A 27,046-nucleotide genomic window follows, 5' to 3' on the forward strand; every position below is an offset into this window, starting at 1 on the left:
GAGTCCAGAGACGGAGCAGAACAATTTCCTCAAAATCTGATTTCGTGTTTTCCCTTTGATTCTCTGGAGGAGCAGAGGAGGTGAATCTACAAAGGACTGTTGTGAAAAGCAACTAATGGAAGCACATGAATGTAAAAGTGCAAAGCCAGCTATCATCTCACCTCCTGTTTTGACTGCAATTAAGTTATAAGTCTGTCAGTCCAAACCCAAGAGGGTTAAAGAATTTAATTATTTTCCAGTAGTATTTCTACCTTTCAAGAGCTGGTGTGCATCAAAAATTTTGTAATTATTTAGTGTCAAAGGCAAAAGTGCATTTGTGAATGAAAGGATAAAAAGGCTGAAAAAAGCATGACGAAAAGTGGAAATGGCTATTCCCAGGTGTTAGGCATTGACTAGTCTGCAAATTTTCTGATACTGTCACTGGGATTTCTAAGAGCAAGAGAGAAAACACCAGCTAATTCTGGTGAAGTTACATTCAAAGTGAGGATTTGAAAGATTCTCAAACTGTAAATCTGAGAATTAAACATTGCTTTTGACTGATTTTTCTTTACATCTTTATTTTAAGAAATCAGTGAAATCACAGCAGTTCCAGTCAGAAGCACTCGGAATAAGAATAAAGTGACCACTTAACCAACAAATCTGTTTGGCTCCCATAAAATCTGTTCTCTTGCTTTTTACAAGGAGAGATTCCTGCCATAAACAGAGTGCAGACAAGTTTTGTATCATTTTTCCCATGAATATTGCTGATTATTGTACAGATGATTGCATACCAAGTCTGTGGGATTCATCCATAAGCAATCATTACTTTGCACTACAGGGGTTTGCAATTACTTTCCCAGCTTCATTCTCTGTTCTGTGGTGTTTTGTTTCTCCGTTATACTGAAAGCTGAAGCATCCTGCTGCAAGCATCAGAATTGACTTAGTTGTCCTTATTTATTTATTTACCACTCAGAGTGCTCCTTCTCAGCAGATCAGGGGACTGGAAAATTCATGAATGTGGTCTTTCTAATCTGAGTACTTTACTCAGTATAATGCTTAGCAGATTTTGTGCTATTAGTGAAAATTTTTCCTATGTTTCCTTTTCAAAATATGAAATATGAAAAGAGCAGAAAAAATTGGTTTATGCAAATGAGTCCTTTACAACTACAGAATATGCTTTGCAAAGTTTAAGTTGAACTCTGAATTGTCACAAAGTTCAAGTTACGTTGTTGTTGCATTTATTCCTTTTTTCAGAGAGGTCATGTATCAGTGAGAAAGTTGAGAAGGAAGGCGTGTAAGAGGAAGAGTAAGAAAACACGTACTTTATGAATGGTATTTTTTTACATATGGCTTTAAAAATCTTAGGGTTCAAAGTGAAAAATCCCAAGCAGAACAAAAACATCATTAGCAATTCAGTGTTGTTTTCTCACTGACCAGCTTGTTTTGACAAGCATGGCTGCATGTTTTCATACATAACTTGGACACACAGTTGAAGATACAACCTGCACAAAATTTTTTGTAGTTTAAGTACTGCATACTAATGTAGTCACATAAACATTGTGATTACTCAGGCAACTGATTAGCATATTGTTAAGAGTGTGTACTTTTCTTTTCAAGTATAAAAGAAACAAAACACATTAAAAAATCATAGAAAATGTGATATAATAGGCTTGTTACCAAATAAAGTCTTGTGTGCTGTTCTTAATTTGTAAGAAAGATGTTCAATATTCACAACAGATTTATGGCAGCTATACCACAACTACAGAAACTTTAGTGTATTCACCCTTCTTATGCCAGTAAGTGATACTCAGTAGGTGATTTGAACAAAACCAGGTCTATGAGACATAAGCACAATGTGCTGGGGCCTTCCTGGTATTTAACTCAGCAAAAGTGTTTCTGTGGAGTTCCCAGCCAGGGTAGCACAGAACAAGAATTCTTTTGCTATGGAGACACTGCTTACTCAAGTACTAGTCTGTTAATATTTCAGTGACTATTTCAACAACCACTGATTATTATTCAGCTGACCAGTTTCAACATTGCAAAAAACCCCACCCTAACTCTACTTGGCACATGGCTGACAGGTCTGGAAGCTATGTGCCAATTAAACTGCCTTGACTGAATATTTAACCTGCTCAGTAGGAAGTGCTGATGTTTTGGTGCCCTATTAAATTAAGTGGGAATTTTCATTTGAAGCTGTGTTCAAAGATCTTACCTTTTGTTTTTCACACTTTAACAAAACTGGCATGATGAAACAACAGACTGGAGTCTTGAAGAAAAGTGGGGGATTGGATAGGAAATGGTGGAGGAATTAAGGTAGCTTATATCTTTCCTTCCATAACGCTCTCAGTGGAATAAAAAAACATCTACCAAAATGTAAATTGTTCTGGGTGCAAAAGTATTTGTCTTTGAGCTACCACGTGAGTGAACACAGTCTGTAACTTACTGTTGGTGGTCTTGTTGTGGCTGCTCAGGAATGTGCTGAATAACTTCATAAACCGTACTTAGCATATCCTGGCCTGCGACAAAGTCAGAGCCAGGAACAGATTGACTTGAAACCTGAAAGCAGCAAAGTGTATTCCTACTATAAGTACAAATAGGAAAAGATTCAACAGAAATTAAACAGATAATGTAACTTGTAATTTTTTTAACTTTTCATCAAATATTTTTTGCTTGTGGATTGAACAGGTAATCTCTGCTAGTTTACATTTCATTTTGGGTAAGTTCTCATCACATTAATAGAAAGGCAAGTAATAGTTTTAAATACATTTAGCCCCTTAAAAGATTTAGGATGCATCTTTTGCATTTAATACAGCAAATACTTTATATTAACATACCACAAGTCAAGAGAAACTTTTAATAAAGAGCAAAGCAGGAGAACAGACAGTAAAAAAGCAGGAAATATTCAGGGCATGGGCTCAGCATAAAGCTCCTACTGGCCGGTCAAAGAGAGAGAGATGCAAGGAATTTCCATAAGTCAAGTAATACTGACTGTTCAATATGTTAAGTATATTAATTTCCTCTTATGTCAAGACAGATTTACCTAGACTCTGCATCCATAAGGAAATACCAATCTTTCTGCCTATACCCAACCTCCAGTTCTTCATTATCACCACTTTCTTATTTTCCCCTTTCTCTGTGGACTAAAATGAAGCAGTGGATCAGATGTGGACTTAACCTACAATGCTATAAATTTGAGTAGCTGAACATAAACCAGTGGAATTTCTCCTCTTTCTTGAAATTTTACTGGAAATTATAGTAGATTTCATGGCTTGTTCATCCATCCTGTTGTTCTTTACACTGCTCTCTCCCTCCTGACCTACGTAGGCCCTGATCCTGCAAGAATGTGATACTGTGATAGGATCAGCTTAAGGGATATAGAATCGTAGAAGGTTTGGGTTGGAAGACCTTAAAGATCATCCAGGTCCAACCTGTCTGCCATGGACAGGGACATCTTTCACTCGACCAGGTTGCTTGAAGTCCAGTCTGACTCTGAACACTTCCAGGGATGGGACATCCACAACTGAGGCAACTTGTCCCAGTGCCTCACCATCCTCACAGTAAAGAATCTGTTCCTAATATGTAATCTAAATATACCCTCTTCAGCATAATATCACTTACGTGTGATTATCACTTAGTGTGCTTAAGGCTGTAATGATTTAGGGCCTGATCTCTAAACTTAATTAGACTCTTACTGGCACAAATTATAACAGATACAGTTCAACTCCTCTGTTTTCTAAAAGTCTTTTATCTCTGCTGCTGTAAAAGTCTGTCCTCTCCACTAACATTTGTGGTAGCACTTCAGCCCTATAAATGTATATTTCAAACATCTAACTCCATCAGAGAAGATAATTAATTAATATATGACTGGGTTTTGACATCATGTATTATGAGTACTAATCATAAAAAAAATTAGGTGTGATAATGTGACCATGCTTTAAGAGCTCTCCCTTACCTGACCAAATTGATGCTCTCCGAAGGAACAAGATTACATTGCTGGCAATTTTCCCCAGCAAAGGGAAAGTCTTTCTTCTACTTCCTCCAAGTTTTACCGTTGTCCCTAAATTTTGTGGCTCTGTTTCTAATTTTTTTCTTTGTCCTTTTAAATCACATCAGAATGATCTCCAACTCCTATACAGTAATGTCAACAAAGACACAATGCAAGGAAGCAGCAAATGTTGCAGGATTTTTTTATCTGCCAGGAAAATTCCTTTGCTTAATTCCTCCCCCACAATACACAAAGCTAACAAAATAATTTTTGTGAAATATAGCTGAGACTTAGCTTACATTTAAACTTTAAATACTCCCCCTGAGCCTTTTCTTCACTGCCAGGGTTGAATGCTGCATGAGCAGAAATATTAGGGTCAAGGGAGAAAACGGCATCACAATAGTACTCTTGTCTGTGTGACACAAGTGCTTCAGTGCTACCCAACTACTCAACACTGCAAACAGCCTTTTAATATAGGGTAGTTGAATGGAGATTGCTGTCTTTAGAGCTTGGTTATTCCTTACTGCACTATGTCGATTACAAAGTACTGAACTACTAACACAGGAAGGAAAGAGCAAGTACTGGGTGAACAATAGCCATGAATATGGTGTCATACAGACATCCATAAAAAGCAACAGAAGCAAACCTACAGAAAGATTCTAGTACAGATTTTAGCATACTTAGAGAAATAGAAGAGAAACTAAACTGTCTGTTTATGATATAAAACCACATACCCTAGAACCACTGGTAAGATCTGGAAATGTGATGAACTCATATATCCCAAAATCATCTGAAGCACTTTCATGTCCTGAAGTTAGAACAGTGATTAAAAAAAGAGACGTAATATGAACCTGGAAAATAATGACTGGCAATGTATTTTGCCCTAATTTTTAAAACATCCAAATACTGGTTATGTGATCTGCTTTAAACCACTTCCCTGCCAAACTCCTAAACTGGTGTGGAGCAAGGCAGGACAGCTGCAGAGCTGCTTGGTGATTTCCCACACCTTGGACCAAGTGAGGAGCCTCTTCTTAACCTCAACCTCTTCCTAACCTCAAAATCAACTCTCTATTCTGGAAGGCTAAAATGACCAATTTACTTTCATTTCCCATAGAAAAGAGGCTGAATTCATAAATTCAGCACAACTATAGTGTAGTGAAGCAGTAGCACCTGAATGTTTTATAATGCTGAGAATAATAAAAGGAAACATGGTACTAATAGGTGCCACAGTATTATTTGGGTCTTCAGATACAGCGTGTATTTAGGTGCAGTTAGTCTCTTTATCTACCCTCGTACTGTCCAGGAGATCTGAGGCTCTTGGTTGTCTCTTGGGCATTACTCCACAGCAAAGGTTGCAGAACTAACAACAGGGTTGAGATTCCAGCCTTTGATATGACTTGCCAGGGTGATGGGCCCTCTGTGCTCAAGTGAATTTCTTACCTTCCTAAGCTTCATATACTTCCCTATCCTTGTGCATGTTTATGGTCTGCTCTGATGCTTTGGTAGAAAGGAATGGGAATAAAAGTGATATCCTTCCAAAGGATGGCTAGTCTCTAGCATCTCCTGCCTAGGATCATGTGGGAAGGATTGTGGAGGGAAAAGAGGCAGTGAAAAAACCACTCTGGGTCCTGACGACACAGAAAATAGTACAGAATATGGTAGAAGGTATGTATACTGCAATGTCATTTTCTCATGATTTTGGTAACAGTTGATGCCACAAACATTTTCAATTGTAATTCTCCCACAGCGTATCACCTTTCACTGCTATCCCAGAATAACACTAATTTAAGTCATTTTGGTCACAACAGCGGAATACAGGTATTCCAATCCCAGAATACTGGGACTAACAGGTAGAATTAAAGGCAACAGTACATACTGCTATGAGCTCCAGACATGAGCTAAACCCATGCTGACTTCTCATTTAGGTCTTATCTTAATTAAGTGATTATAGAGGTGTGCAACCCAACATAAAAACACACTTTTATTCCTTTTCTTCTTTTTTTTTCCTCTATGTGGGGATGCTATTTTTCTTTTTCAGGAATGGATTTTGACCTTATGCTCACACTTATTTCATTACCATTACCTGAAAAGGCCTGTGCCTTTCTGTAGTCAGCCTCTGCCCTAGAAAACATAAACATGTTTCTCAGTTTGACGTCATAAGCCAAGGAAAGAAAATTAATATTAATAAAAATGCAATTCTCTGGATGGAAAGGACTTGTAGACCTAAGAATGAATTATTTTTGTACCTCCTCTGTAGCTTCTGTTGTATCACTGAAAAGAAGAAAAAAAGAAAAATTATTCTTTTTGCTCCAATGGTCCAAAAGAAGAGCTGGACTGTGCTTAACTTTTACATACCTTTATGTGGCTGATAGCTTTTCCATAGGAATAAAAAGGCCATAGCTAGGATCAAAAATAATGAAATTCCTGTTATTACTGCAAGAGAAGACAAAGATTTTCCTTTCTGGGCCAGCTTTTCCAACCCTGTGACAAAAAAGATGAGTATTGTATTTAATTTCTTGTTCTTTACAATGTGCTACAATGACACAGAAAAATTCATCTTTTTAAAATTAATCTGAAGCTAGTAAACCTGCATAGAGATACAAAACAGATACAAAATGTGGGGTCTTGTGAATGGGTAATATCTATTTTTCCCCACAAATCTCCTGAACTGAAAAAGCAATGATATGCATATCAGATAAGACTCCAGAGCAAATTAGTGCCTAGAGCTAAATGCAAGTAAGTAAATGTAATCCACAAATTACAGCACCAGAAAAAGATGCATATTACAACTTGAGGCATAAAGACACTGTACTACCAAAAAATAGGGTGAGAGAGCAGCTTGTGCTAGATTGGAGGGAAATCCTCCTAGCAGTAGGATCTATAAAGGAGGAGAGGACGAAAGATCCATTAGGCTTTTTCTAAAGATTTTCAGATCACTGACAGTCTGGTTGTTTATCAAACCACATCAGAAACCAATAAATTATCACAGAATCACAGAATTAATTAGGTTGGAAAAAACCTCTGAGACCACTGAGTCCAACCTATGGCCAAAGACCACCATTGCACTAAGTTCCATGCACAGTCTTGCCTTAAACACCTCCAAGGATGGTGACTCCACCATGTTATGTTTGTTTGTATTCATATCTAAACATATTCAAAATATTTCTTTCCTTTGCTCAGGCCTTTTGCTAAGGTATGCATTAGCAGCAGTTTTCCAGCAGGATTTTCTGATACAACACAAACACAAATTGCATAGATTACATACTTAAAAGCACATAGAAAACATCTGCAGTGAGTTTGCAAAGACAAGAATATGAAAGTTAGGAAACGCCAGACATAGTTGCTTGTGCACTCTTAATTTCCTCCTTTTGCTCTGAACTGCGCAGAATTAATGTAATTAGAGGACGTGTCACAATCCATACAGGTAAATTAATGTTGCATATTTGCTAGTGCCAGATTTATTAGTACAATTAAAATGTATATTATTTAGCTGGATGTGTTTCCAGTAGTAGATGAGCTCCTGTGCAGAGAGCTAGAATTGCTTACATCTACTTATATCTCCATGTAATTCACTGGCATTGTGCTGGCTAAATGTGCAGTGGTTTTCATGAAGATTAAATATGAGGATTTCTAGCCAGATGTGTCCTAAAGACATGGGAAAATAAATCACTGCAATTTCATCAATTATTTTGTAGTCCTTCAGTGTACTGCTTTCCTTAGAAAGGAAAAGTCCAAATGCTGGAGAATCAGATGAGTCCTTCAAATTGTTCTTTAAAGTGAGTCATTTCAAATAGAGACTCAATAAATCACATCTCCATAGATATATCAGTGCAGAAAACAAAGACATGCTCTTTGCATGCATTTAACACACTCAAGCTGACTAAACTTGAAAACTGAGCAATGACTTGTGTACATGAGATACCGCATCTTATTTTAGAATGTTGGCTAAAACTGGGTAACAACTTACTGCAATTATTCATATCATTGTAACTTACTAAAATCATTGTTTCATTGATAATTTTTAGGGTTAATTAGGCAGCTGTCTATAGCACCATATAGGTGAGTTTCTGTCCCATGGGGAAGTTGTGTAAGATCTTCTGAAACATCAGAGTTCCTGTCGCTACTGAAAGTGGGGTTTCCACTATTTTGAATGCCATGGTCCAGGCTCTGTATCTAGGATTATGGGGATAAAGAAAAGAAATATAGACAATTTTCATAGTCTTTGCTTAGTAGGTTTATTCAGTTGCAATCAGAATTTAGCCTGAGCAGCATCATTGAGAATGAATTATGTGTGAATTCACACCTCCTACAATCAGTCAGTGCTGCTCTGCAAAGTATAGCCTTGACATCTGGGTTTAGTGCTATTTGAATAAACACTCATCAAAAAGAAAATGGCTATAGAGGGGGGAAATTATCTTTTTTATATTTTTACATACACAGGATAAAATGTTTTAATAAGATTTAAGTAAAATATTTGAAATTAGCAAATCTATTATTTTAAGTGCAACTAAACATGAATCTATGGAGTCTTTCCTTCTTTTTGGCCTCTGAAAGGAAATCTCAGCTGAATATCATAGCTTACATGAACTTCCTGGAGAAACATCATGTTTATTTCTATCAACACAGTTCTGGTTGCATTTGCTTTCACTACTAACCACAATATTTAGTTTTTGAGTGCAGTATTCTTACTACGAAATTGCAACACATCTTCCTTCCAGCATATTGAAAGCCCTGGATTTATGATGAATCAGTAAGTCAGCCTGAATGATGGACATCTCCTCTTCTTGTTTACCAGACTAACAAATGGTTGACCTCTTTGCTCAGCACAAGTGAAATTGCTTTGTTAAATTTTCCAATAGGCAATCTTAGTCTATCTTGTTGAACATCAATAGCATAAATTCCTTATTTGGAAATACTTGTATCCACCTGTACTGAGAAGACATATCAGACTTCCTCAATATCTTGTTCTTCGCTCTATGCTTCTGGAGATTTTCTGAAAAACTGCTTTGTTGCTGTCGAACACAATTGTACAGGAGCTGAGATTATAGTGTATGAGAAATAAAGGCATGTGTTCTTCAGAACCCAGCAATCAATCCAGAGATTCATAAATATGACAGGGAAATCATTTGCATGAACATTGTAATAAAATCCCACAAAACTTCAGTGTCTTAGTGGGTTGTGTTCTGAGCAGTGTCATACTGCAAGTAAAACCTGTATCTCACAGAATGTCCAAAAGCCCCTTTACTATATACTTAGCAAGACCTCAATTTTGATACATATTCTAAGAATGACTTCCTTTTTCTGGGGCTGACGCTCCACTCACATGTTACATTGACAGCAATGAAGTTACATTCTTACCTACAGAAGTAACCACAACTGTGAAATGAGTTTCATCTCGTTTTCCAGTCACATTGTTGAAAGCACAGCACATGTAATCGATTGTCTTCTGGGCCACCTTATCAGATACAACTTCCAGATGGGGTCCATATTTGATTACTTGAGTGGTATTGTCATCCCTCTGAATCCATGAATAGATATTTGGTGGATTTGAATCTGCCGAGCAGTCAAACAGTACAACTTCCCCCATGTCAACGGTAAACACTGCCCCTATATTCAGACCTTTGTCTGATTTGACTCTAAGTCCATAAGGTCCATCTGCATTGGAAAAAAAAAAAGGGAAATATAGTGAGAAAATGAAAATCAAATCACATAATTAAACTTTAATCAGAAGTGTATCTCTGAAGTCAGAATATTTATATTAAACTAGCCTTTAGAACGGCTGGCATTCAGTCATTTCAATTAAAAGGCTTTCTGTTCAATAACTGGATTTGTGCCAGGCTTAGCTCAGGCTAACCCATTTAATACTGGTCTAATTGTTGTTTAGGGAAAAAGCACGGTTATGTATTTCTCAGTATGATAAAAAGAATGAAAACTGAAATCAGTTGGATTTCTATGAAGTAAAGGAGCACATCTTCAGGGACATAATTTGATTTCTACTTCAATGTCAAACTTACTGGCAGAAGTGATTTCTCTGCACATTTAAAAGTGTACAAATTAGCCTTGGAATATTACATTCACTGCAATAATTTACAGTATAATAATTATTTAGGGAACTACCTTACAGGTATAATATTGAGTGGGATGTACCTTAGATAAGTTCAGAAAAATGTTTCCATAAATAACTGCTAGAATAAACTTTAACTTTCCCTCCACTTTAGTAGGCTTGTACTATTCCAACAACTATGTTTTTTTCAAGAGTAAGCCCTTCTGCTGAAAGGAAAGTTGTTTTCCTGAATATACTTAGAAGAAGCATATGTTGTTCCATAGTCATGTGTTCATTACTCAAAAAATTTAGCAGATCAGTATTATTAGTGTAACCTGCATAGGAAAATAAAAAGGGAAACAATATACTTAAATATTAAAGGAATATTTCTCATGCTATTTTTACTAGAATATTTCAGATCATTGGGGCTTTTATATCTTTACACATTAAAATTATTTTTACAGTTATCAAAGTAAATTAATGTAGAGCATATAATAATTGAAGTGTGCCTTATTAAATCACTTTTTCTAGTTTAAAAAGCCCCAAAATAACCTAATGATTTCAATGTCGCTAATTCCCTGAGGACTTACATGGATAACCAAAAATGTACAGACCTAATACTGAGAGAGCCAAAGAAGAAAATATGCAGAGTATCTTTTTGGTAGGATCTCTGAAGATCAATAAAGCTGCCTCACACAGAGTGGTGTAGCACAAAATGGGGACAGTACAGTGGAATTGAATAATATCTCCACCTTCCTATGGCTGTCTGGAAGAATTAAGATAATGTTGCTGGGTTTGAATGGGAAAGTCCCTGTTACATGAAGCTGAACACTGGTACATTTCAGACTCTATTTCCCACCAGGAAATGCAGGATACTGTTTGAACTTCCTCTAATATACACTTCCATGTACTGTCTGTCTTTTTTTATAAGACTCATTTATTCTCAAGAACACCTAAGCCACCAGCACACAGCACAAACCAGGCCATTTTGTGTTTTTTTCTGTTTAAGTCTTAGACAAGAGAATATAGATCACCACATATGACCTCAGTTTAGTCCACATTTAAGTAAATGTCCATATTTCACAACATAAACTTGTCAACCTTTCCATTTTCTCTACTTACTTCCTAGTGGTAAGCTTTTTGCAGTCTCATTTTAAGGAATGGCCAACATCACGCATAATATTTTCTTGGGAAATGAAATACAAATTCACTTCAGCATGAATTAGTGTTGCTCCCACCTACATTGCAGCAGCCACTCTGAAGAATCAAAGCATTTCTTAAAGTTCTAGATGCTGGGCTGCTTCCTCACAGGCTCTGCAGTTCCTGAGTCACTTGCTTTATTGTCTCCAAGAGCCAGCTGACTCTGTAATGACCATTTCTGTGAAATACAGACCTATACCCCACTGTTTTGGCTTGGCTGACCTCACTTGGGCTGCATGTTTCTGTGGAAGGGGAGGTTTTCACAGGGGCTCACCTCATACAGGTATTTACTTCCCTTTTTTTTCAGATCCAAAAGGAGAAGAGATGTACTGATCTTTGACACTTTCATAAATGAAATAAAGCCCCTCACACACTATTTATAGGCAGGAACATACTTTTTTTACTTTTCAGAGCAATTCCGTGGTTCTTCCAATCCAATTCGCCCTTCTTAAGAAAATTAGCTTTTATTTTCACTGATAATATGGCTTTGATGTGTGTTAACAGAGATTAATGGTAAGAATAGCTGACTGGTTCCCATGCCCCCTCACTGTAGTGGGTGGTTTGCCACAGCCTTCAAAAGAATCAGAACTGAGTTCTGCTTTTTTTGTCAGTACCATAACAGTGCAGCATAAAGAGATAACATGGAGAACTAGATTTTAACGAAAGCTGCAAGTTGAAAAAAATCATTATACAAACACTGACACACACTGGCTGGGGAAGTAACTTTGAAAAAATCAAAGAGAGATTATCTTAAGAAATAGCCAAATTTTGGCAAAATCTGAAAAGTGGCATTCCTTGCTGAAGTTAACACAAGGATCGGGTTACCCTTCTGCTTTGCCTGGAGCAATCTTTTGCCTCTCCTGGGCATTGTGTACATCAAGGTCCCTAAACACGGTGTAACTGACAGATATACACAGCTTCAAGGATGATTCTAAAAAGCAGGCAATGAACCATTACGTCTCTAGGACTAAGGATACTCTATCTTTTGGAAGACTTGAGGAAGAGAATCCCACTTGGTCTGCTAAATTCAACTCTATCAATACAGTACAACAGTGTCTGCTGCAGCCTACAGGACAGCAGCTTCTTCCAGTCTTGAAATAACTTGTTTCTGAGTCACACGGCTGCAATAGCCATGTTCCAGGCTGCATTATCATCATAACTAATAGAGAAGCAGGATAATATTAATAAAATGTGAATTAAAAAACACTTTTCATACTCAGTAAAAACCCACAATTACAGCCTTCATGGATCCCTCAGCTCTATTTTCCCTTCCCAGTATTGTTCTCTACAGAAAACTGCCTCTTGTCTCAGTAAAACCAGTTAACTAAATGATGTGTAAAATAATAAATCAATCTTTCTGAGTAACAATTTACTGCTCTGTGGGAATATTTCCAATTGCTCCTATCACTACGAGACTCTTACAGTTTCCAAGCAGATGGCAGGTATTTACCATGAGTGACCTTTTCTTTATCACCTCCAGTAACTCCCCCACAGCACTGACATATGGCAGACAGAGATCCCGGGGCCTGTTCTGGATTGTTATTGACAACTGGGAGCTGGGAGACAAACTACTTCTGCAGGCAGAGGTTGAACCAAATTAGGTGACTTCATATAGCTCAGGAAGTAAGACCCCAATCCCCATCACTGACTTGGATATAGAGAATACCATATATATTTGCAGCCTTTCACCATTGCATTGTTTGCTCTTAATACTTTTTTTTTCAGATTTTACATTATGCACAAAGCAAACCCTCAGTTCTGATGAATTACAAAGGACATTCTGAAAATGCATACACAATAATATTTACACACATGGAGAAAAAGTGAATCTCAAGGTTTCTGATAGAGATGTATAGCACAACCACTCAAACAGCAGAAGATTCAAGAAATGTGGACACTTAAGTAACTTTGCGATTTTAAAATTCTGGTAAACAATAGGTCAAAACCAGGTTTCCAATTTAGAACTTGGAAAGATTCTACAAATTTGCTGACAAATGCATGTAATTGAGTGAGGAAGACGGGAAGAAGCAGTACCAGAGCTGGGACTGAAGGGCACACACGTTGTCAGAGCAAGTGTCCCAGGCACCTGTCAGCGTGATCAGTGCTTTGGAGACAATCCTGTGTGCAACAGGTCAGAAATTCAAATCTCATACGGGCTGTGCAACAAACAGAGCTGTCAGAAAGGCAGCAAGAGTGGCAGATATTTTTCTAGCCTGACCTGACTTTATTGCATTGGAAGAAGGCTGTCAGGCTGGATACAGTGTCCCAAGTTTGAAGAGAGCCCAGTATAAGGTTGATTCACAGCTCATTAAAGTGAGAAACACAGTAGAGGAACTGCATTCATACACCTTCAGCTCTCTTTCTTACCACTTTAAGCACATAAGTGAGCTGAGACTGTTCTCTACAAAAGCAGGCATATAAAAATGTGCTACCTTGAGGAAAGAATGTGATTTTTTTTTTTTTTTTTTTTTAAATTACAGTAGTGATAAGTAAAAGCTCCATCAGTACTGGTTATTTCCTTGTAGATCAGAGTATCAGGATTCCTCTGTACAATGAGATGAAAGGTCCATTAATATTTGCCCTGTTTAGGACTCTTTGAAACTGCTTCTTCAAGTCTGCACTGCTGTCAATCTTAAAAGCTTACATCAGCTCATATCTAACAATGTCCTTGTTCACCTCTGCTAATTTAGGCAGTCTTTTTCTCTTCTGGTGCAGTGTGGAGATTTCCCTCATAGTTTAGATGCAAGTCACCCCCTTACCCAATTCTTCCAAGTTACAATTAAAAAAGGGTAGCAAAATAGATAATCAGAGATGAAAGGAGATAAAAGGAGGAGGAGGAAAATATGAGAGCTAGAGATGTAAGAGATGTAGGTTTTGAATATATTGGGAGTACAATCATAACAAGTTGAGCATGGGCTGCCTACCAGCTGCCAGATGACAGAGCCTGGTGAAAGCACGAATGAGCACCACTCCTTGGCTGGACAGGAATCCAGTTCCAGTCCTTGCACTGTGCCTTCCACACTGGCCCCTGGGTAAACAGGCTATATATGAATAGGACTGGTGGCAAAGTAAGTCCTAACCTAATTTCAGCTCTCCTCTGAGAAGGATAATTCGACCCCTGAGGACATGAGGATTAGAGCATAGCAGGGTCACATATGTGTAGCATGTGCTACTTGAAAATTGAGGAGGCATTGGGAATGCCTGACATGGACCAAAATGAGAATGCCCTAAGATTTATAGTATAATTGTTGAATGCTGATTAAATCAATCTTGTTTCCTCCAACTCAATTGGTTTCTCAGGTGCCTTCATTTCCAGTCAAAATACATGGCTGAATCATGCTATCAGTTCATAGATATCTTGTGATAGCTCAATCCCCCAGGCTCACTGCCTTGATTACTTTCCAATCAATCTCAATCTTATCAGCAGAAGTTCATGTTTTTTATTCTCTGAAAGGGCATATCCATTTCCTTTTCTACTAGCAAATTTCATCCCAGCTCTATTACTTCGTCAATGTCATTCAGCCCTCCTATTTAGTGTCATAAATGAAGTTCATTGAGATGCTCCCTATCTTTTTTCTGGTGCCATTAATGGAAATATTAAAAAGGACTGGACTTGAAATGATTTTGAAGAAACCCATTAATAGCAGTCCTTCAGCCTGGTACTTCCTGTGCTTGGCTTTTTGATACTGTTTGTTGTTTCTATTTTAAACAATATTTTAATGTAGACCAATCTAATTATTTTTTTCCTTTGAGTCACATCTGAAGACATCTGTGAAAATCTTGAAGTTCCTATTTGAATTCTGCAGTTGAGACTGATGTTCACAACTACACAACACTGAATAATTTTATTATCCCATTTTAAGTTAGAGCTATTACAAACAAGCTCAACTGTTTTCTGCCTGTTTTCATATTTGGAGGCACTCCTTCCAGAGAAATTATTCATACAAAGATAATAATGAATATTTCATATACTCACAATATATGGTTGGTGCAATTATCTCACTTTCCATTGCACTGACAGGGTTAGATACCAGACAGCTGTAATTTCCAATATCTTCTTTTACAACAGGAACAATTAGAAGTGTAGCATTGTTTGATGAAAAGATATAATTAGGGCCAGCATGGAGATGCTTCCCATTTTTCATCCACTGGTAAGCTACCCTTGTACCTCTATCCACAGTACATTTTAGGGTAATATTCCCTACAAACTCCACTACTCCTGAAGATGGTTCAGTATGTACAGTTGGCTTTGTGACTGGAACTGTAAAATAAAGAGATATGAAGAGTTGTTAAAGTGATAATTATATTACATTCATGATTACATGATTATATTACAGTCATCATGGTCAAGATAGTTCAAATAGCAATCATCATTGTCTCTGGAAATTACTCATATTTCAAGTTTTATCTCTTAAAGTTAAAGGTTAAAAAAGAAGGCCATATTCTCAGCTGGTGACTGTAAGAATTGTTATGGTGCATAAATAAAACCAGACTGTTTATATTACTGGTAATAGGATAAAGGCTGCAGTCAGGTGTACCACGGCCTCTTGCCTCTTGTATACAAATCACTGAGTCCACAGAAATGAAAAGAGTGCAAAGCATGACATTGCCCACCGTGTGTGACTTCTCAGCATGACTGCCCACAGCTTTGCCCACGCTGGGCACCACTGAAATATGGGTGCTCCGGTCATGAAGATGTCTGCAAACTGGGATGGGTCTGGGAGTAAAATGGCAGCTACAACTTTGTCATCTCAAGATGTCATTCATCTCATTACTTTCAAGACCAACAGCTACAGGGCTGTATAATCCTCTGTATATATACCTCTGTATAATCCATACATTACAGAAGCCTCTTGTCATCCTTTTAGATAATTCTTTCCCATTTCCACTTTCTTTTAAGTCCCCAATACAGAAAGCAGAGTCTAAAGAGAAAATTTCAGTACTTCATGAATTCAGATCTGGGCTTCTTTTACAGACACAGGGCTACAGTCACCAGCAAAAGTCAATGACTTCTCTTTGTTACAGGAGGTAAAGTTGTTCAGAGAAAAAGACTATTTGAAATTCAATGCATCCTCGTGATAGCACAGCAGAAACTTATCAAATCATATTTTTTAGAAGTCTGTCTAATTTAATCTTAAGTGTTTCTATACCTCTTCAGTTTTTTTCCTTATGATATAGAAACATCAGTCAATATATTAATTTTGCTTAAAGATATATTTTAGTATTCCCTCCAGCAGCAGTAGAAAACAACATAACTTAATTGTTAGCATTTATTCATGTATGGTTGCGTTAAATGAGACAGTATCGTAACCGGACACTAAGAACCAGTACATCAAAACTATTGTAATTTTATTTTCAAAATGAAGATACTATCTTTCACTAACTTACCATCAACAGCTACTTGAATCTTTTGACTTGCAGCTATGGTCCCATTTCCACGGACATTGACTTTTACAATGTAATTGCCTTCATCACTGATATGCAATGGATTAATCCTCAAAGATGCATTCGGTGGTATAAGGGTAAATTTATGCTGGTATTCCAAGTCTGGAACTACTCTTTGATTTACAGAGCCAAGCAAGTATTTTGGATTACTTTGAGACTTCTCAAAAAGCCAAATTATCTGGATTTCAGAAGCTGTAGCATTGAAATTGTAGTCAACAGTAAGATGAAGTGGTTGCCCCTCAATACCATGGATGGTATGAGATGGTACTGTCAATTTTAAGGCAGAACAAATACCTGCATAAAAATGAAAGAACAAACAAATAAACAAACCCAAAACACAAATGGAAAACCTGGAAAATTCAAATGAGAAATTCTCACTGTGAAAAAACTCTCAAGGCTAAAACTTACATTTTTTTGCATGGTTATAACTCAGATTTTAAGTAAGAAAGGGGCAAGAGCTCACTGACCTTGAAGCTGGATCTAGCTACAGAGCTCTAGCCTCAAACTATACAAAAAGCCAAGGGAAGGATCTTTTACTGTTGAAAGTTTGACAAAAATGAGATAATGTACATTTACCTTAATGTATAAAATATTTTCCCTTCAAAATATTTCATATTTCTAGGTCTTACACTAAAAATCTTGGATTGATCACTCAGTTTTTAGGATTTTTTCTGGGTTGGTTCAGCTACAAAGGAGCTTCTTAGGTACTCTGCCAGTTATACTGAGAAACTGACTGAAAATCTGACAAGCAGCACTTTCACGGATGTCTGACTAAAACTACATATTATTATTGTTGCTGTTATTATTGCTGACTGCTCTGTACCTGTAAGACTAAATTCCAGAAACAATACTAAGCTTGCAAAAGTCAAGTATTCCAGTCTAAAGAAATTGGCAGAATTAAGGCTTGCTGTTGATAAACACAAAAGTGAAATATTCAGCCACATGGTTAATTCTGTATTCCAAGAATTCTGTCTCTGTTATGGTGCAAAAAGTTCACTCCTCAGTTAATCATTGCCTTTCCCATATATTTTTAAAATAATTTTTCTTGTGCTGGCTTAAGACATATTTATAGAGCACCATTAAAACTTTAGTCTTGGGACTAAGGGATTGATTTTCACATTAACTTTTCCATGGCACTCATGAGAATAGCAATGAACTGATCTCACAACACCATTTTAACTGATAGAACTTTACAGATGAAGAATTTAAGCCCAGAGAAAATTAACAGCAAACATACAGACTCATTTTGGATGATCAATTTGAAATATTAAAGACAAGATTTTTCAAAATACTTATAAAGACATTTTAGTATGTTCAAGATGCAACTCCAATTGACTCTAGTTGCAGGTTTGATTGCTCAGATTCGTGTTCAATCTTGCTGAAAAGCATGCTGCAAGTGCTAAAAAACCCTAGGAAAAAGAAACCCCTTACAAGTAAGAAATGTAAAAACTGTGATTTAAGTAATCCATCTGCTACTGCATAAGAACACACTGGAGACTGAGAACACACTGCCCAGGACAACATGCAACACTTTCCACCATTCACCATCTATTCTTGTCCTGCTAATGATCATTTTTGGTTGGACCTTATGATCCTTGACGTCCCTCCAATCTGAGATTTTGTGATTCTTGACATGCTCACAAATACCTGTAATCAAAAAGTAAGTTCCCAGCTGATGTACAGGGAATCAATTTCTACCTGGAGAGAGGAGGGTGGGTAGGGAAGGGCAGAGGGAGCTATGTATGAAAAATATGTGACTGTGTTCATTAATATGATGCAGAGATAACTTTATTTCTTAAATTCCTACTTTCATATCATTATTCTTTATGACAGAAATTGTCAAAGGTTCATTTTTGTCTAATTTCCTAGGTTATGTGACAGAAAAAGATAAAAATATCAACTCAGTAGCATAATATGGTATCTGTACATACCTTTTGGGCTAGAATGACCAAATTTTAGTGCATGGTTTGCCACGACTTAATTGCAAGGAAAACCTGTTGGGGATCAGGGTGGGGACACAAAAAGGGGGTGATGGCTACAGATGCAGCAGTAGTGCCAGTAATTATTGTCAGAGGTACTCTGGAAGGGCATGCAAAGTAGCAGAGCAGAGATGGTGTGTAAGGGGACTGGCTCATGGGTTGCCAGCAATGCTGTACAGAATCTACCCCAAGAAAATAATTTTGTGGCTGGCTTCACTTTTCATAAAGCTGAGCAGTATTACACTCAGCTAAAGATAGCTCACAGCATTTCTGAGGGAATGACATGAAAACCAAAGGAAATGCTGCAGAATACTAACAGGGAAATGTACAGAAAGACAGTGAAATCCCTTGACAGAATATCTGGCAAGCCCTCACTAATGGGGGCTAAAGAGGAAGCAGGCAGAGGGCTTCAGGCTGCATGGACTTTGACTTGCAAAGAACTGGCTGGGGTTCAGCTGAGACAGGAGGAGAACAGGGTAAAAAAAGAGTGTAGAAAAAATGTGAAATGGCTTAAGTGGGGGTACGTAGGACAGAGATGTTTACATACTTAACTTTCTAGATGAAAAACCTAAAACGGATGATGCACATCAAATTGAAGGCTGCTCCCCTAGCCCTTTTTAACACTATTTGTAGCCTGCTGTTCTCGCAGTTTTCTAACATTGCACAACTCTTCGAGGATTGCTAGACTCTGGTTAACAGGAGATTAAGTATTTTGTTGTTCTAACACTTCTCAGACGTTAATATGCTCCCTGACAACCTTACAGTACAAATCAGATTTAAACTGCTGTTGTCCACTTGAAAAAGAGAGACTCCTTGGGAGAATCCTTCACAAAATATTTAATGCTGGAGATCTATTTCACATAACCCACCAATTATATAACCACCCATTTCAATTTTTAGATCAACTGAAACAAACACATCTCTCAAACACAGAGAGATCTGTAACTAAAAGATCTGTCCATAAACTTACTCATTCTTTATGCACAATGCTGTTCAATTTTTGGGTTTATTTAGCTGTAAATAGGTGATTGTGCTGTTGGACAACATGCCAGTAACAGAAGCAGTGCAGTCACAAAATATGGAAAACAAATAATATTTCTCACAGTTCTGTTTGTGCAAAAAATTAGCACAAAACCTAAGCAGATCTTGTGAGCACCAGGATAACTGGGACCACCAGTATGGAAGGTAACAGCATAACAGAGTAAAGAAAAGAGAATAGGGGCTGGAAAATCTATTTTCTCTGCAGTTAAAAAACTGTGGGAATAGAAACTGCAAATTAACTTTGTCCCACTTGATTCACAGGGAAAATTGGCTCTGTGTAATGTCTTGGAAAGAGATTTTGATCTGCAGTTAAGGAAATTGTTTCAGCTATGACCAGAGGCGGTGAGGGCAAAAACCCCATTTTCCCCTCAGTCCCTTCAGGAGTGGCTTTGGATAACTCCAGTTCTTGTTGCTCTCTCTGGCTTTGCTGGGGTGATTTTGTGGAGTGCCAGCATCACAGAGGAGCTTCTCTGTGGTTGGCAGGGCAAGGAAGAAGGCAGGCTGAGAGTAGCGCAAGTTATTAAATAATGGTGTTCTGTCAAAAGCACGGGTTTTACAGGAGCAGCGATGGCAGAATTCTGGTTTTCGCAGAGATCATGTCTTCTTCAGTCTGGAATATTCTTTATTGAGAGGGTTATGCTCTTCACCAAAAGTGTTGTCAGGCATTGGAATGGGATGCCCAGGGAAGAGGAAGAGTCACCTTCCCTGGGGGTACCTAAAAGATGTGCAGATGTGGCGCTCAGGAACATGCTTTAATGGTGGAATTGGCAGTGTTAGGTTTATGGCTGGACTTGATGCTCTTAAGAGTCTTCCCCAACCTAAAAGGTTCTATGATTCACTTGTATTAGACTAATTTTAATTTTTAATTTAAACTGAAGACTGTTATGACTAATCCTTGAATTAACGTTAATAGCAAAATCAAGTCAATGTGTCAAACTAAATTCGTATTTATCAGGCACAAATTCCATAAAATTTAAGCCTATCCCTACAGCTTTCCAAATATAATACACTTTTTTCCAAGACAATGGAATTCCAAACCCTAGTTTTTGTAAAATGATCGTAAGGGCTGTACCACAACGACCTCCATTTGGAGCTCAGTGATCTGTGCTTTGCTTCCATCGCACTTTGCTATCACCAGTATTAGCAAGCACAACAGAATTGTTGTTGACATAAAACAAGGGCTGCAGTTTTAGTTTAAATAAAAAACTATGACATAACTTTTGAGTTTATGGCACAAACTGAAACCTGCCTAGTGAGGCTTTAGCATTCTCTGAATTTAACATGCACATCTCCTTGTCTGAGTTTGGATTCTCAACGGCTTTTCACCAGAGTGTTCATTTACCCTTTCAGCTCTCCTGAAATGTGAGAAATGAAAATGTTTCTAGATCAGTGATAATATTTTTTCCCCCTTTTTACAGGTATGTTCATTTATGAAAAAAAGCTCCAAATAACCCAGATGTAATGGTCCAGGGAAGCTGCAATTTCTATACCTACATTTATATCATGGAAAACTCAGACATACTCTTCCCTGGATTGGGATTTTTGCCCAAGAAAAAGTTCCAGTGAGCTTTGTTACAGGACTCAGTTTTATTTGCTGAGGTCAATGTCTTCAGTGGCCTTTGTGTCATGTCTCCAACGCACCTAATTCTCGTCATGATATAAAGTATGAACAGCAATTTCCCTTACTAGAAAATAAGTATGGGTAAGGGTGTGAGACTTCCTGGTGAACAAAGATGTACTCTAAAGCACTCTGCTTGCATGGCAATAGCTCTTGTAGGATTTTAATGAGAAATAGCCAATAAAGTGATCAAGTAGGTAAAGAACAAAGTCACTGGTTTTTATCAACCAAATATTTTTCATTTTTAAAGAAGAGATCCAATATTCGTCATATAAACCATCAATTATTATGAAGCCAAAAGTCTTGAAAAAGTATTGAGCTCAAAATCAAGGAAACTAAGTGACTCTATAATAAGCTAGAACTGTGACATTCGCAAAGATGATAAAAGAAAAATTGTTCTTTTACGTGAATGATTAGAGGAAGCACTGCATTTGTAATATATATTTCCTCTGTTGACATTTACAAAAACAATTAAATATAAAAAAAGGTTGTTACAGTAGTTTGTAGAAATAAGTTTATCTAACATTTGATCACAGGATATTTCTGCCAAAGTACATAGAACATCTATTTTTTATCCATTGCACGGATAACAAATGCACACTAATGAGAACTGCACCCAGACACCAAACAAATGCACTATTAACGGGGAGACATTCTTCAGTTGACTAAAAGCTTAACTTAGTTTCAATACCAATTACATTTAGGTATTACATATAAATTAATCAATCATAAAGAAGTGAAAAAAAATGTTATCAGTGTTGTCTCAATAAATTTTTAAAGAAGTGTAACAGCTTCTGTATAATCCTTGGTTCAGAACCTGTCCAGCCTGATTTGTCAAAAAGAATGCACAATGTATATATTACTCAATAAAATGTAATGATATATATTTAATCAATACCCAAGTTTTAAATGTAGATTATACATATTTAATCAATAGCCACGTTTTACATAGAGATTATGTATAGCATTCATTTTTGTTCAGCTGCTAAAACTTTAGCTTCAACTACAAAACAAGTTGCCACTATCTGATGAAAAGCTTTTAGGCTACCTTCCTGAAATAAAACATCTGACAATACAACAGAAATATCTTTAAATTTATAAAGATAAATCTTATATAATCAATTCACATTTCCACAATGACAATCAAATATAATTCATATCTTATCTTACCTACAAGCAGAAAATATATTTTGCACTGTAAGTCCCAAAAGAAGTTTGCTAAAGGGCTCCATGGAAGCATCCTGTCCCACACAAATGCCACCTTCTCAGCACTAAGCCAGGGCTTGGACCTGCAGCTGCTGGTTTATTTGCTAGGGAAATCAGCAATGAGTTAACAGGTCCTATCCTGTCCCCTGCCTTACGTGATTTGAATATGTGTATACAAAGAACAAAGGGAGTGGAGCACCTGTTAGATGAGCACCCATCTTCATTGCCTCTGACTTTATCATAACCCTGCCCCGACAGTCACAGCAAATATGACACAGAATGTAATAAATGGGGCACACAATACAAAGTACATTTAATTAATAGAAGTAAGTAAACGCACCAAGTGAACAGGTTATACAGTTATTAACTTCCTTTAGTTACAGTTTCGTAAAAAATACCATGATACTACATGCTTCTGCTTATTTCAAACTAAAATCGGTATTCAGAATATTTTTTCAGATCTTTTCTAATGACAACCTCTCATTTTCTCTTAAAAAACCCCCATTAAACAGCTATTAAAGAGCCTTACTAATTTTTTTCCTTGCACTTTCAAACCCATAACTTTTCTGTATTTTTTTCCTTAACATAACTCAGCAAAGAATGAATTCCCTTTCTCTAAACAACATGTGATGCCAAATGCCTCTGAGACATCTTTGATATGAAAATCCTATGGCTGGAGTGGAGAGCTTACTACAATTGTTAACTGCTGATTATTGTTTCTTCTCCATTAACTTACATCAGTTTAAATTAATATTAATGTAGGGTTTGGATTTTGTCCAAAGCTGTCACTCACCATACAAATCAGCAGCAAACTGGACAAACCTTCCCAGAGCTGTGCAGCAACAGTTTGCAGCAGCAAATGTTAGCGGTGACAGAGATGGTTTATCCATACAAACCCACACAATATTTTTCACTAAACAGCACTTAGGCAGACTATTACAGATTAACAAATATTAGGCTAGACTTGTATCCTGCTTTGTGCAGGAGGGACTGGCAGCAAGGTATTGCCTCCCTGTCACTGTGTGCTAGGAGCAGGGGTCCAGCAAGGTGTTAAGTCCCCATCAGAAGGGCTGAACACTCAATTTTTACCTCAGTTAAAGAAAGGTGAAAGCACCCAGATGCTTCCAGGTCCAATTTAAGAAACACAAGGGTTATTTCAGGTTAATAAAGCAGAAGTACAGTGGTCCCACCAGAAATAATATCACCACCCGACATATGTCAGGAGATGATTAGGGTATTTCACATATTCCCAAAGGCTTTCTGGCTCCATTGTCCTGCCCACCTGAATGTTGTTGTTCATAATCGGCTTCATCCACTTAACTGTAGGCTAGATATATCAAATTGCAACCTTTTATAAAACCTAGGTTAGAAATTATTAGCTACTTGATTTCACCATGTAAGAAAATATTGGTCATAGGTTCTAACTAAGTTCTAACTAAAATAATGGGACCTTTTGCATTGGAATAAAGCCTGGGTTGGTACTTTAAATGCCCCATATGGGCAAAGAAAATAATAATAAAAAAAGGAACAGATTAGCACAGTTATGTTTTTCAATTTCAAATTCCAGCATTTGAATATATTCTCGATGTCATTAATATACTGCAAGTTTTTACACAAACTCACACAAATTTAGTGCATGTGAAAAATGGGTATTTCTTCTGTAGAACTGTAGCTTGTGCTAGCTGTTAAATAGCATTTAGACTTAATACAAATCAAACCTCCCTCCTTTTGAATAGAAGCAACTACATTAAAGCAACACTATCTGCAGCACCAACAATCTGAAAATTTTAGTTATTTTATTAATGAGAAATAACTTTGTTATGTGCTAAACTTGTTAGAAGTTTTCCACAAAACAATTACACGTTATTTCCAACGGTAGCCAGAAGTAATGAGCTCCTACTAAAGAAAGCAGGGAGGGACCATCGGTCCCGACCCTCCCTTTGTCCGTGTGTCGTTTCAAAGCCACCTGCTCTTACCTGCCCTGCCCTGCAACAACACACCAGCAGCTGGGGCGCTGAGCAACAGCAGGATCAGGAAACACGCTGGGCTGACCCATGTGCACTCCAGAAGGAAAAAAAACCCCCTTTTTCTACAGGTACAACCGTGCCACAGTGGATGTGCCGGTAGTCTTATCGTCGAATGCTGTCTCCACTTAAGCAAAGACTGCAGGATTAATTCTTTCTTTTGTTGCACTGATACAAAGTAGATTTTAAAAAGCTATCTGGTGGGTTTTGGTGTGGGGTTTGTGGCTTTTTTTTTTTTTTTAATTGCTATCTGTGCAACTAAATAGAGCGACACAAGTCTGTTTTGGCGACGCAAAACTACCTCCGTCACTCGTGAACAGGCCAGGCGCGCTTTGTGCGTAATGCCTGTAATAACCCGGGACAACGGGAAATGCTCCTTGTCTACGTGTATGCTTCAACTTGTCTCCATAGACAGAGCCTCGTTTTTCCCTCTCAGGCAACCGCTTTCGAAAGCCACACAGGCGAACTGCAATGTCCAAACACCGCACACAGCCGCGGCGGCTCCCGCTCCCCCCCGGGCGGACCGGCCCCTCAGCCGCAGCACCCGGGCCCGCCCCGCCCGGTCGCGCTGCCGGGACTTGTAGTCGGGCCGGCCGGCCGGAACTACCGCTCCCAGGGAGCCGCGGGCGGGCGCGGTCAGGTGGCGCCCAACATGGCTCCGCCGTGCCCCGGCGTCTTGCGCGGCCGCTGAGCGCAGTCGGGGCGGCGGCGGGGCCATCATGCAGAAGATCAAGTCGCTGATGACCCGCCAGGTGAGCGGCTCTTCTCGGGCGGGGGCGGCGGGGTTCCGCCGCGGCGGTCCCGGGCTCTCCTCGGGGCCGCCGTGCCCGGGCACTCCGGGGAGCCGCCGGTGCGCGGGCATCGCCCTCTGCCCTGCCCGGGGAGGGAAGGCTTGGGGCGTGCGAGCTCTTGCTGCACACGCATCCACCTTGTTTTTCCCATTACGCCGAGAAATGGCAGCGTGCGCAGGTGCCAACGCGTAGCTGGTGTCACAACAGAGAAATCGTTGTTGAAGATGACAGGGCCGGCCTGTGTCAGTTTGCTTTTTTGACATGTAATTTTGAGCGCTGGACTGTGGTTCTGTAACATGGCTTTGTCTGGCAGCAAATGCTTTTGGTCCAAACGAAGGCGAGGCTGTGGAGGTGCCAGGGACATATTTGGCTGGGCACATAGTGAGTGTGTGCCAGAGCACTCGGTGTGTGTCTTTCAGCCCGCTGCTGTATGCCACTTGTACCAGTTGTCTGCACGATTATGTAGATCTTAGCCTACATTTGGACCAGTACTTCCGAGGTTGAGACTCTTTTTAAGGAAGTGTATCAGCAGAATATTCCAGTCATTCACATATATCAAATACCTTTGAAAAGAAGCCTGTTTATCTGTGTGTCTAATTGGAGAACTTAAAAAATCACTTGTGTCACCCACTGCATCAGATATTCTAGATAGTTGTAGAAAAACATGGGAAAGTCAGAAACTTTTACTTTCTAAAACTATGCCCTCAGAGTTGTGATGCATATGCAGGAGACAGGGCTTAAAAATGAACACTGACGTGGAAATGAAATTGCCAAAATAATGCTCTGTTCCGCTTCAGTAGAGGGGTACATGATTCGTTTTCAGCTTGACTAAGAGGAGTGCTGGGAAGCCTGCCCAGTGTGGAGATGATGTTGTCTGCAAATGATATAACTTAGGCAATTTTCAGGCCTTGGGGAGGTTCCATTTACCATTTGCTAAGTGAAACCTTTTATTTCTTCTGGAGATAAGCCACTAGAACTGTATATTTTTGAGAGGACTTGGGGAAGATTTTGTGTGAAGTATGAGGAGCTGCAGCAGTTGCTTTGCTTGTTCCTTACCTTGAATTTGTGATTTGTAGAGGTGAGTCACCTTTGATGGTGGCAACTGCAAAGGGAGGATGTTTTGAAATGATGTGCAAAAAAATCTGAGAATCAAAACCAAAATGGAGAGGTTTTGCATCTTGGGAAGATGAAACAATTGTAAAATGATGTAGTTACCACCAAACTGATGTACAGCACTTTGTCAGTTTCAAAGAACAAATACAAACTTTCTCACCATAAATTAACATAGTACTTGCATAGGTCCTTTTAGAAATTCAGGTACCAAGGGCCAGAAAGGGGCTTGGGAAAAATACTGTTAATGTCAATCACAAGAGCAGGAGAGAAGTCTGCCTGAAACTCGTGACTCACAGGAACACCCAGAAGTCTCAAGGGAAGCTGCAGTCAGAACCATATCTGAAACTTGAATGTATAGATTCATTTCTGCCTAGGGAGCTGGTAGAAAATATGCTCAGCAGGATGTTCTGTGGTATTGCTTCATGAAATGGTGAGATGCTGTTTCAGGTTGTCAAGAGAAGTTATGGATGCCCCGTCCCTGGAAGTTTTCAAGGCCAGGTTGGATGGGGCCCTGGGCAACCTGATCTAGTGGAAGGTGTCCCTACCCATGGCAGGGCTTGGAACTAGATGATCTCTAGATTCCTTCTAATGCAAACCTTTCTATGAAAATTGTGAATACATT

The 27,046-nt window shown here is 38.4% G+C and overlaps 2 protein-coding genes across 2 annotated transcripts in view; one reads left to right on the forward strand and one right to left on the reverse strand.

Moving 5' to 3' along the window:
- Window positions 1-392: 392 nt before the first annotated feature.
- On the reverse strand, window positions 393-22,530 carry HEPACAM2 (HEPACAM family member 2; the record flags this gene model as incomplete). The annotated part of the gene is made up of 10 exons (XM_082293764.1): window positions 393-429; window positions 2,423-2,535; window positions 4,699-4,772; window positions 6,048-6,085; window positions 6,211-6,235; window positions 6,320-6,445; window positions 9,323-9,619; window positions 15,184-15,468; window positions 16,596-16,946; window positions 22,461-22,530. 10 exons carry the CDS (start codon window positions 22,528-22,530, stop codon window positions 393-395), a joined length of 1,416 nt encoding a protein of 471 aa, XP_082149890.1.
- Window positions 22,531-25,147: 2,617 nt separating this feature from the next.
- The window catches only part of VPS50 (VPS50 subunit of EARP/GARPII complex), an 85,957-nt gene continuing 84,058 nt past the window's right edge, over window positions 25,148-27,046 (forward strand). The window contains exon 1 of the mRNA XM_082293745.1: window positions 25,148-25,272. Within this exon, the coding sequence (XP_082149871.1) occupies window positions 25,240-25,272 (33 nt within the window). The 5' untranslated portion in view covers window positions 25,148-25,239. The remainder of the gene's footprint in view (window positions 25,273-27,046) is intronic.

The sequence above is a fragment of the Coloeus monedula genome (assembly GCF_965178545.1).
Source record: "Coloeus monedula genome assembly, chromosome: 1".
NCBI lineage: Eukaryota > Metazoa > Chordata > Aves > Passeriformes > Corvidae > Coloeus > Coloeus monedula.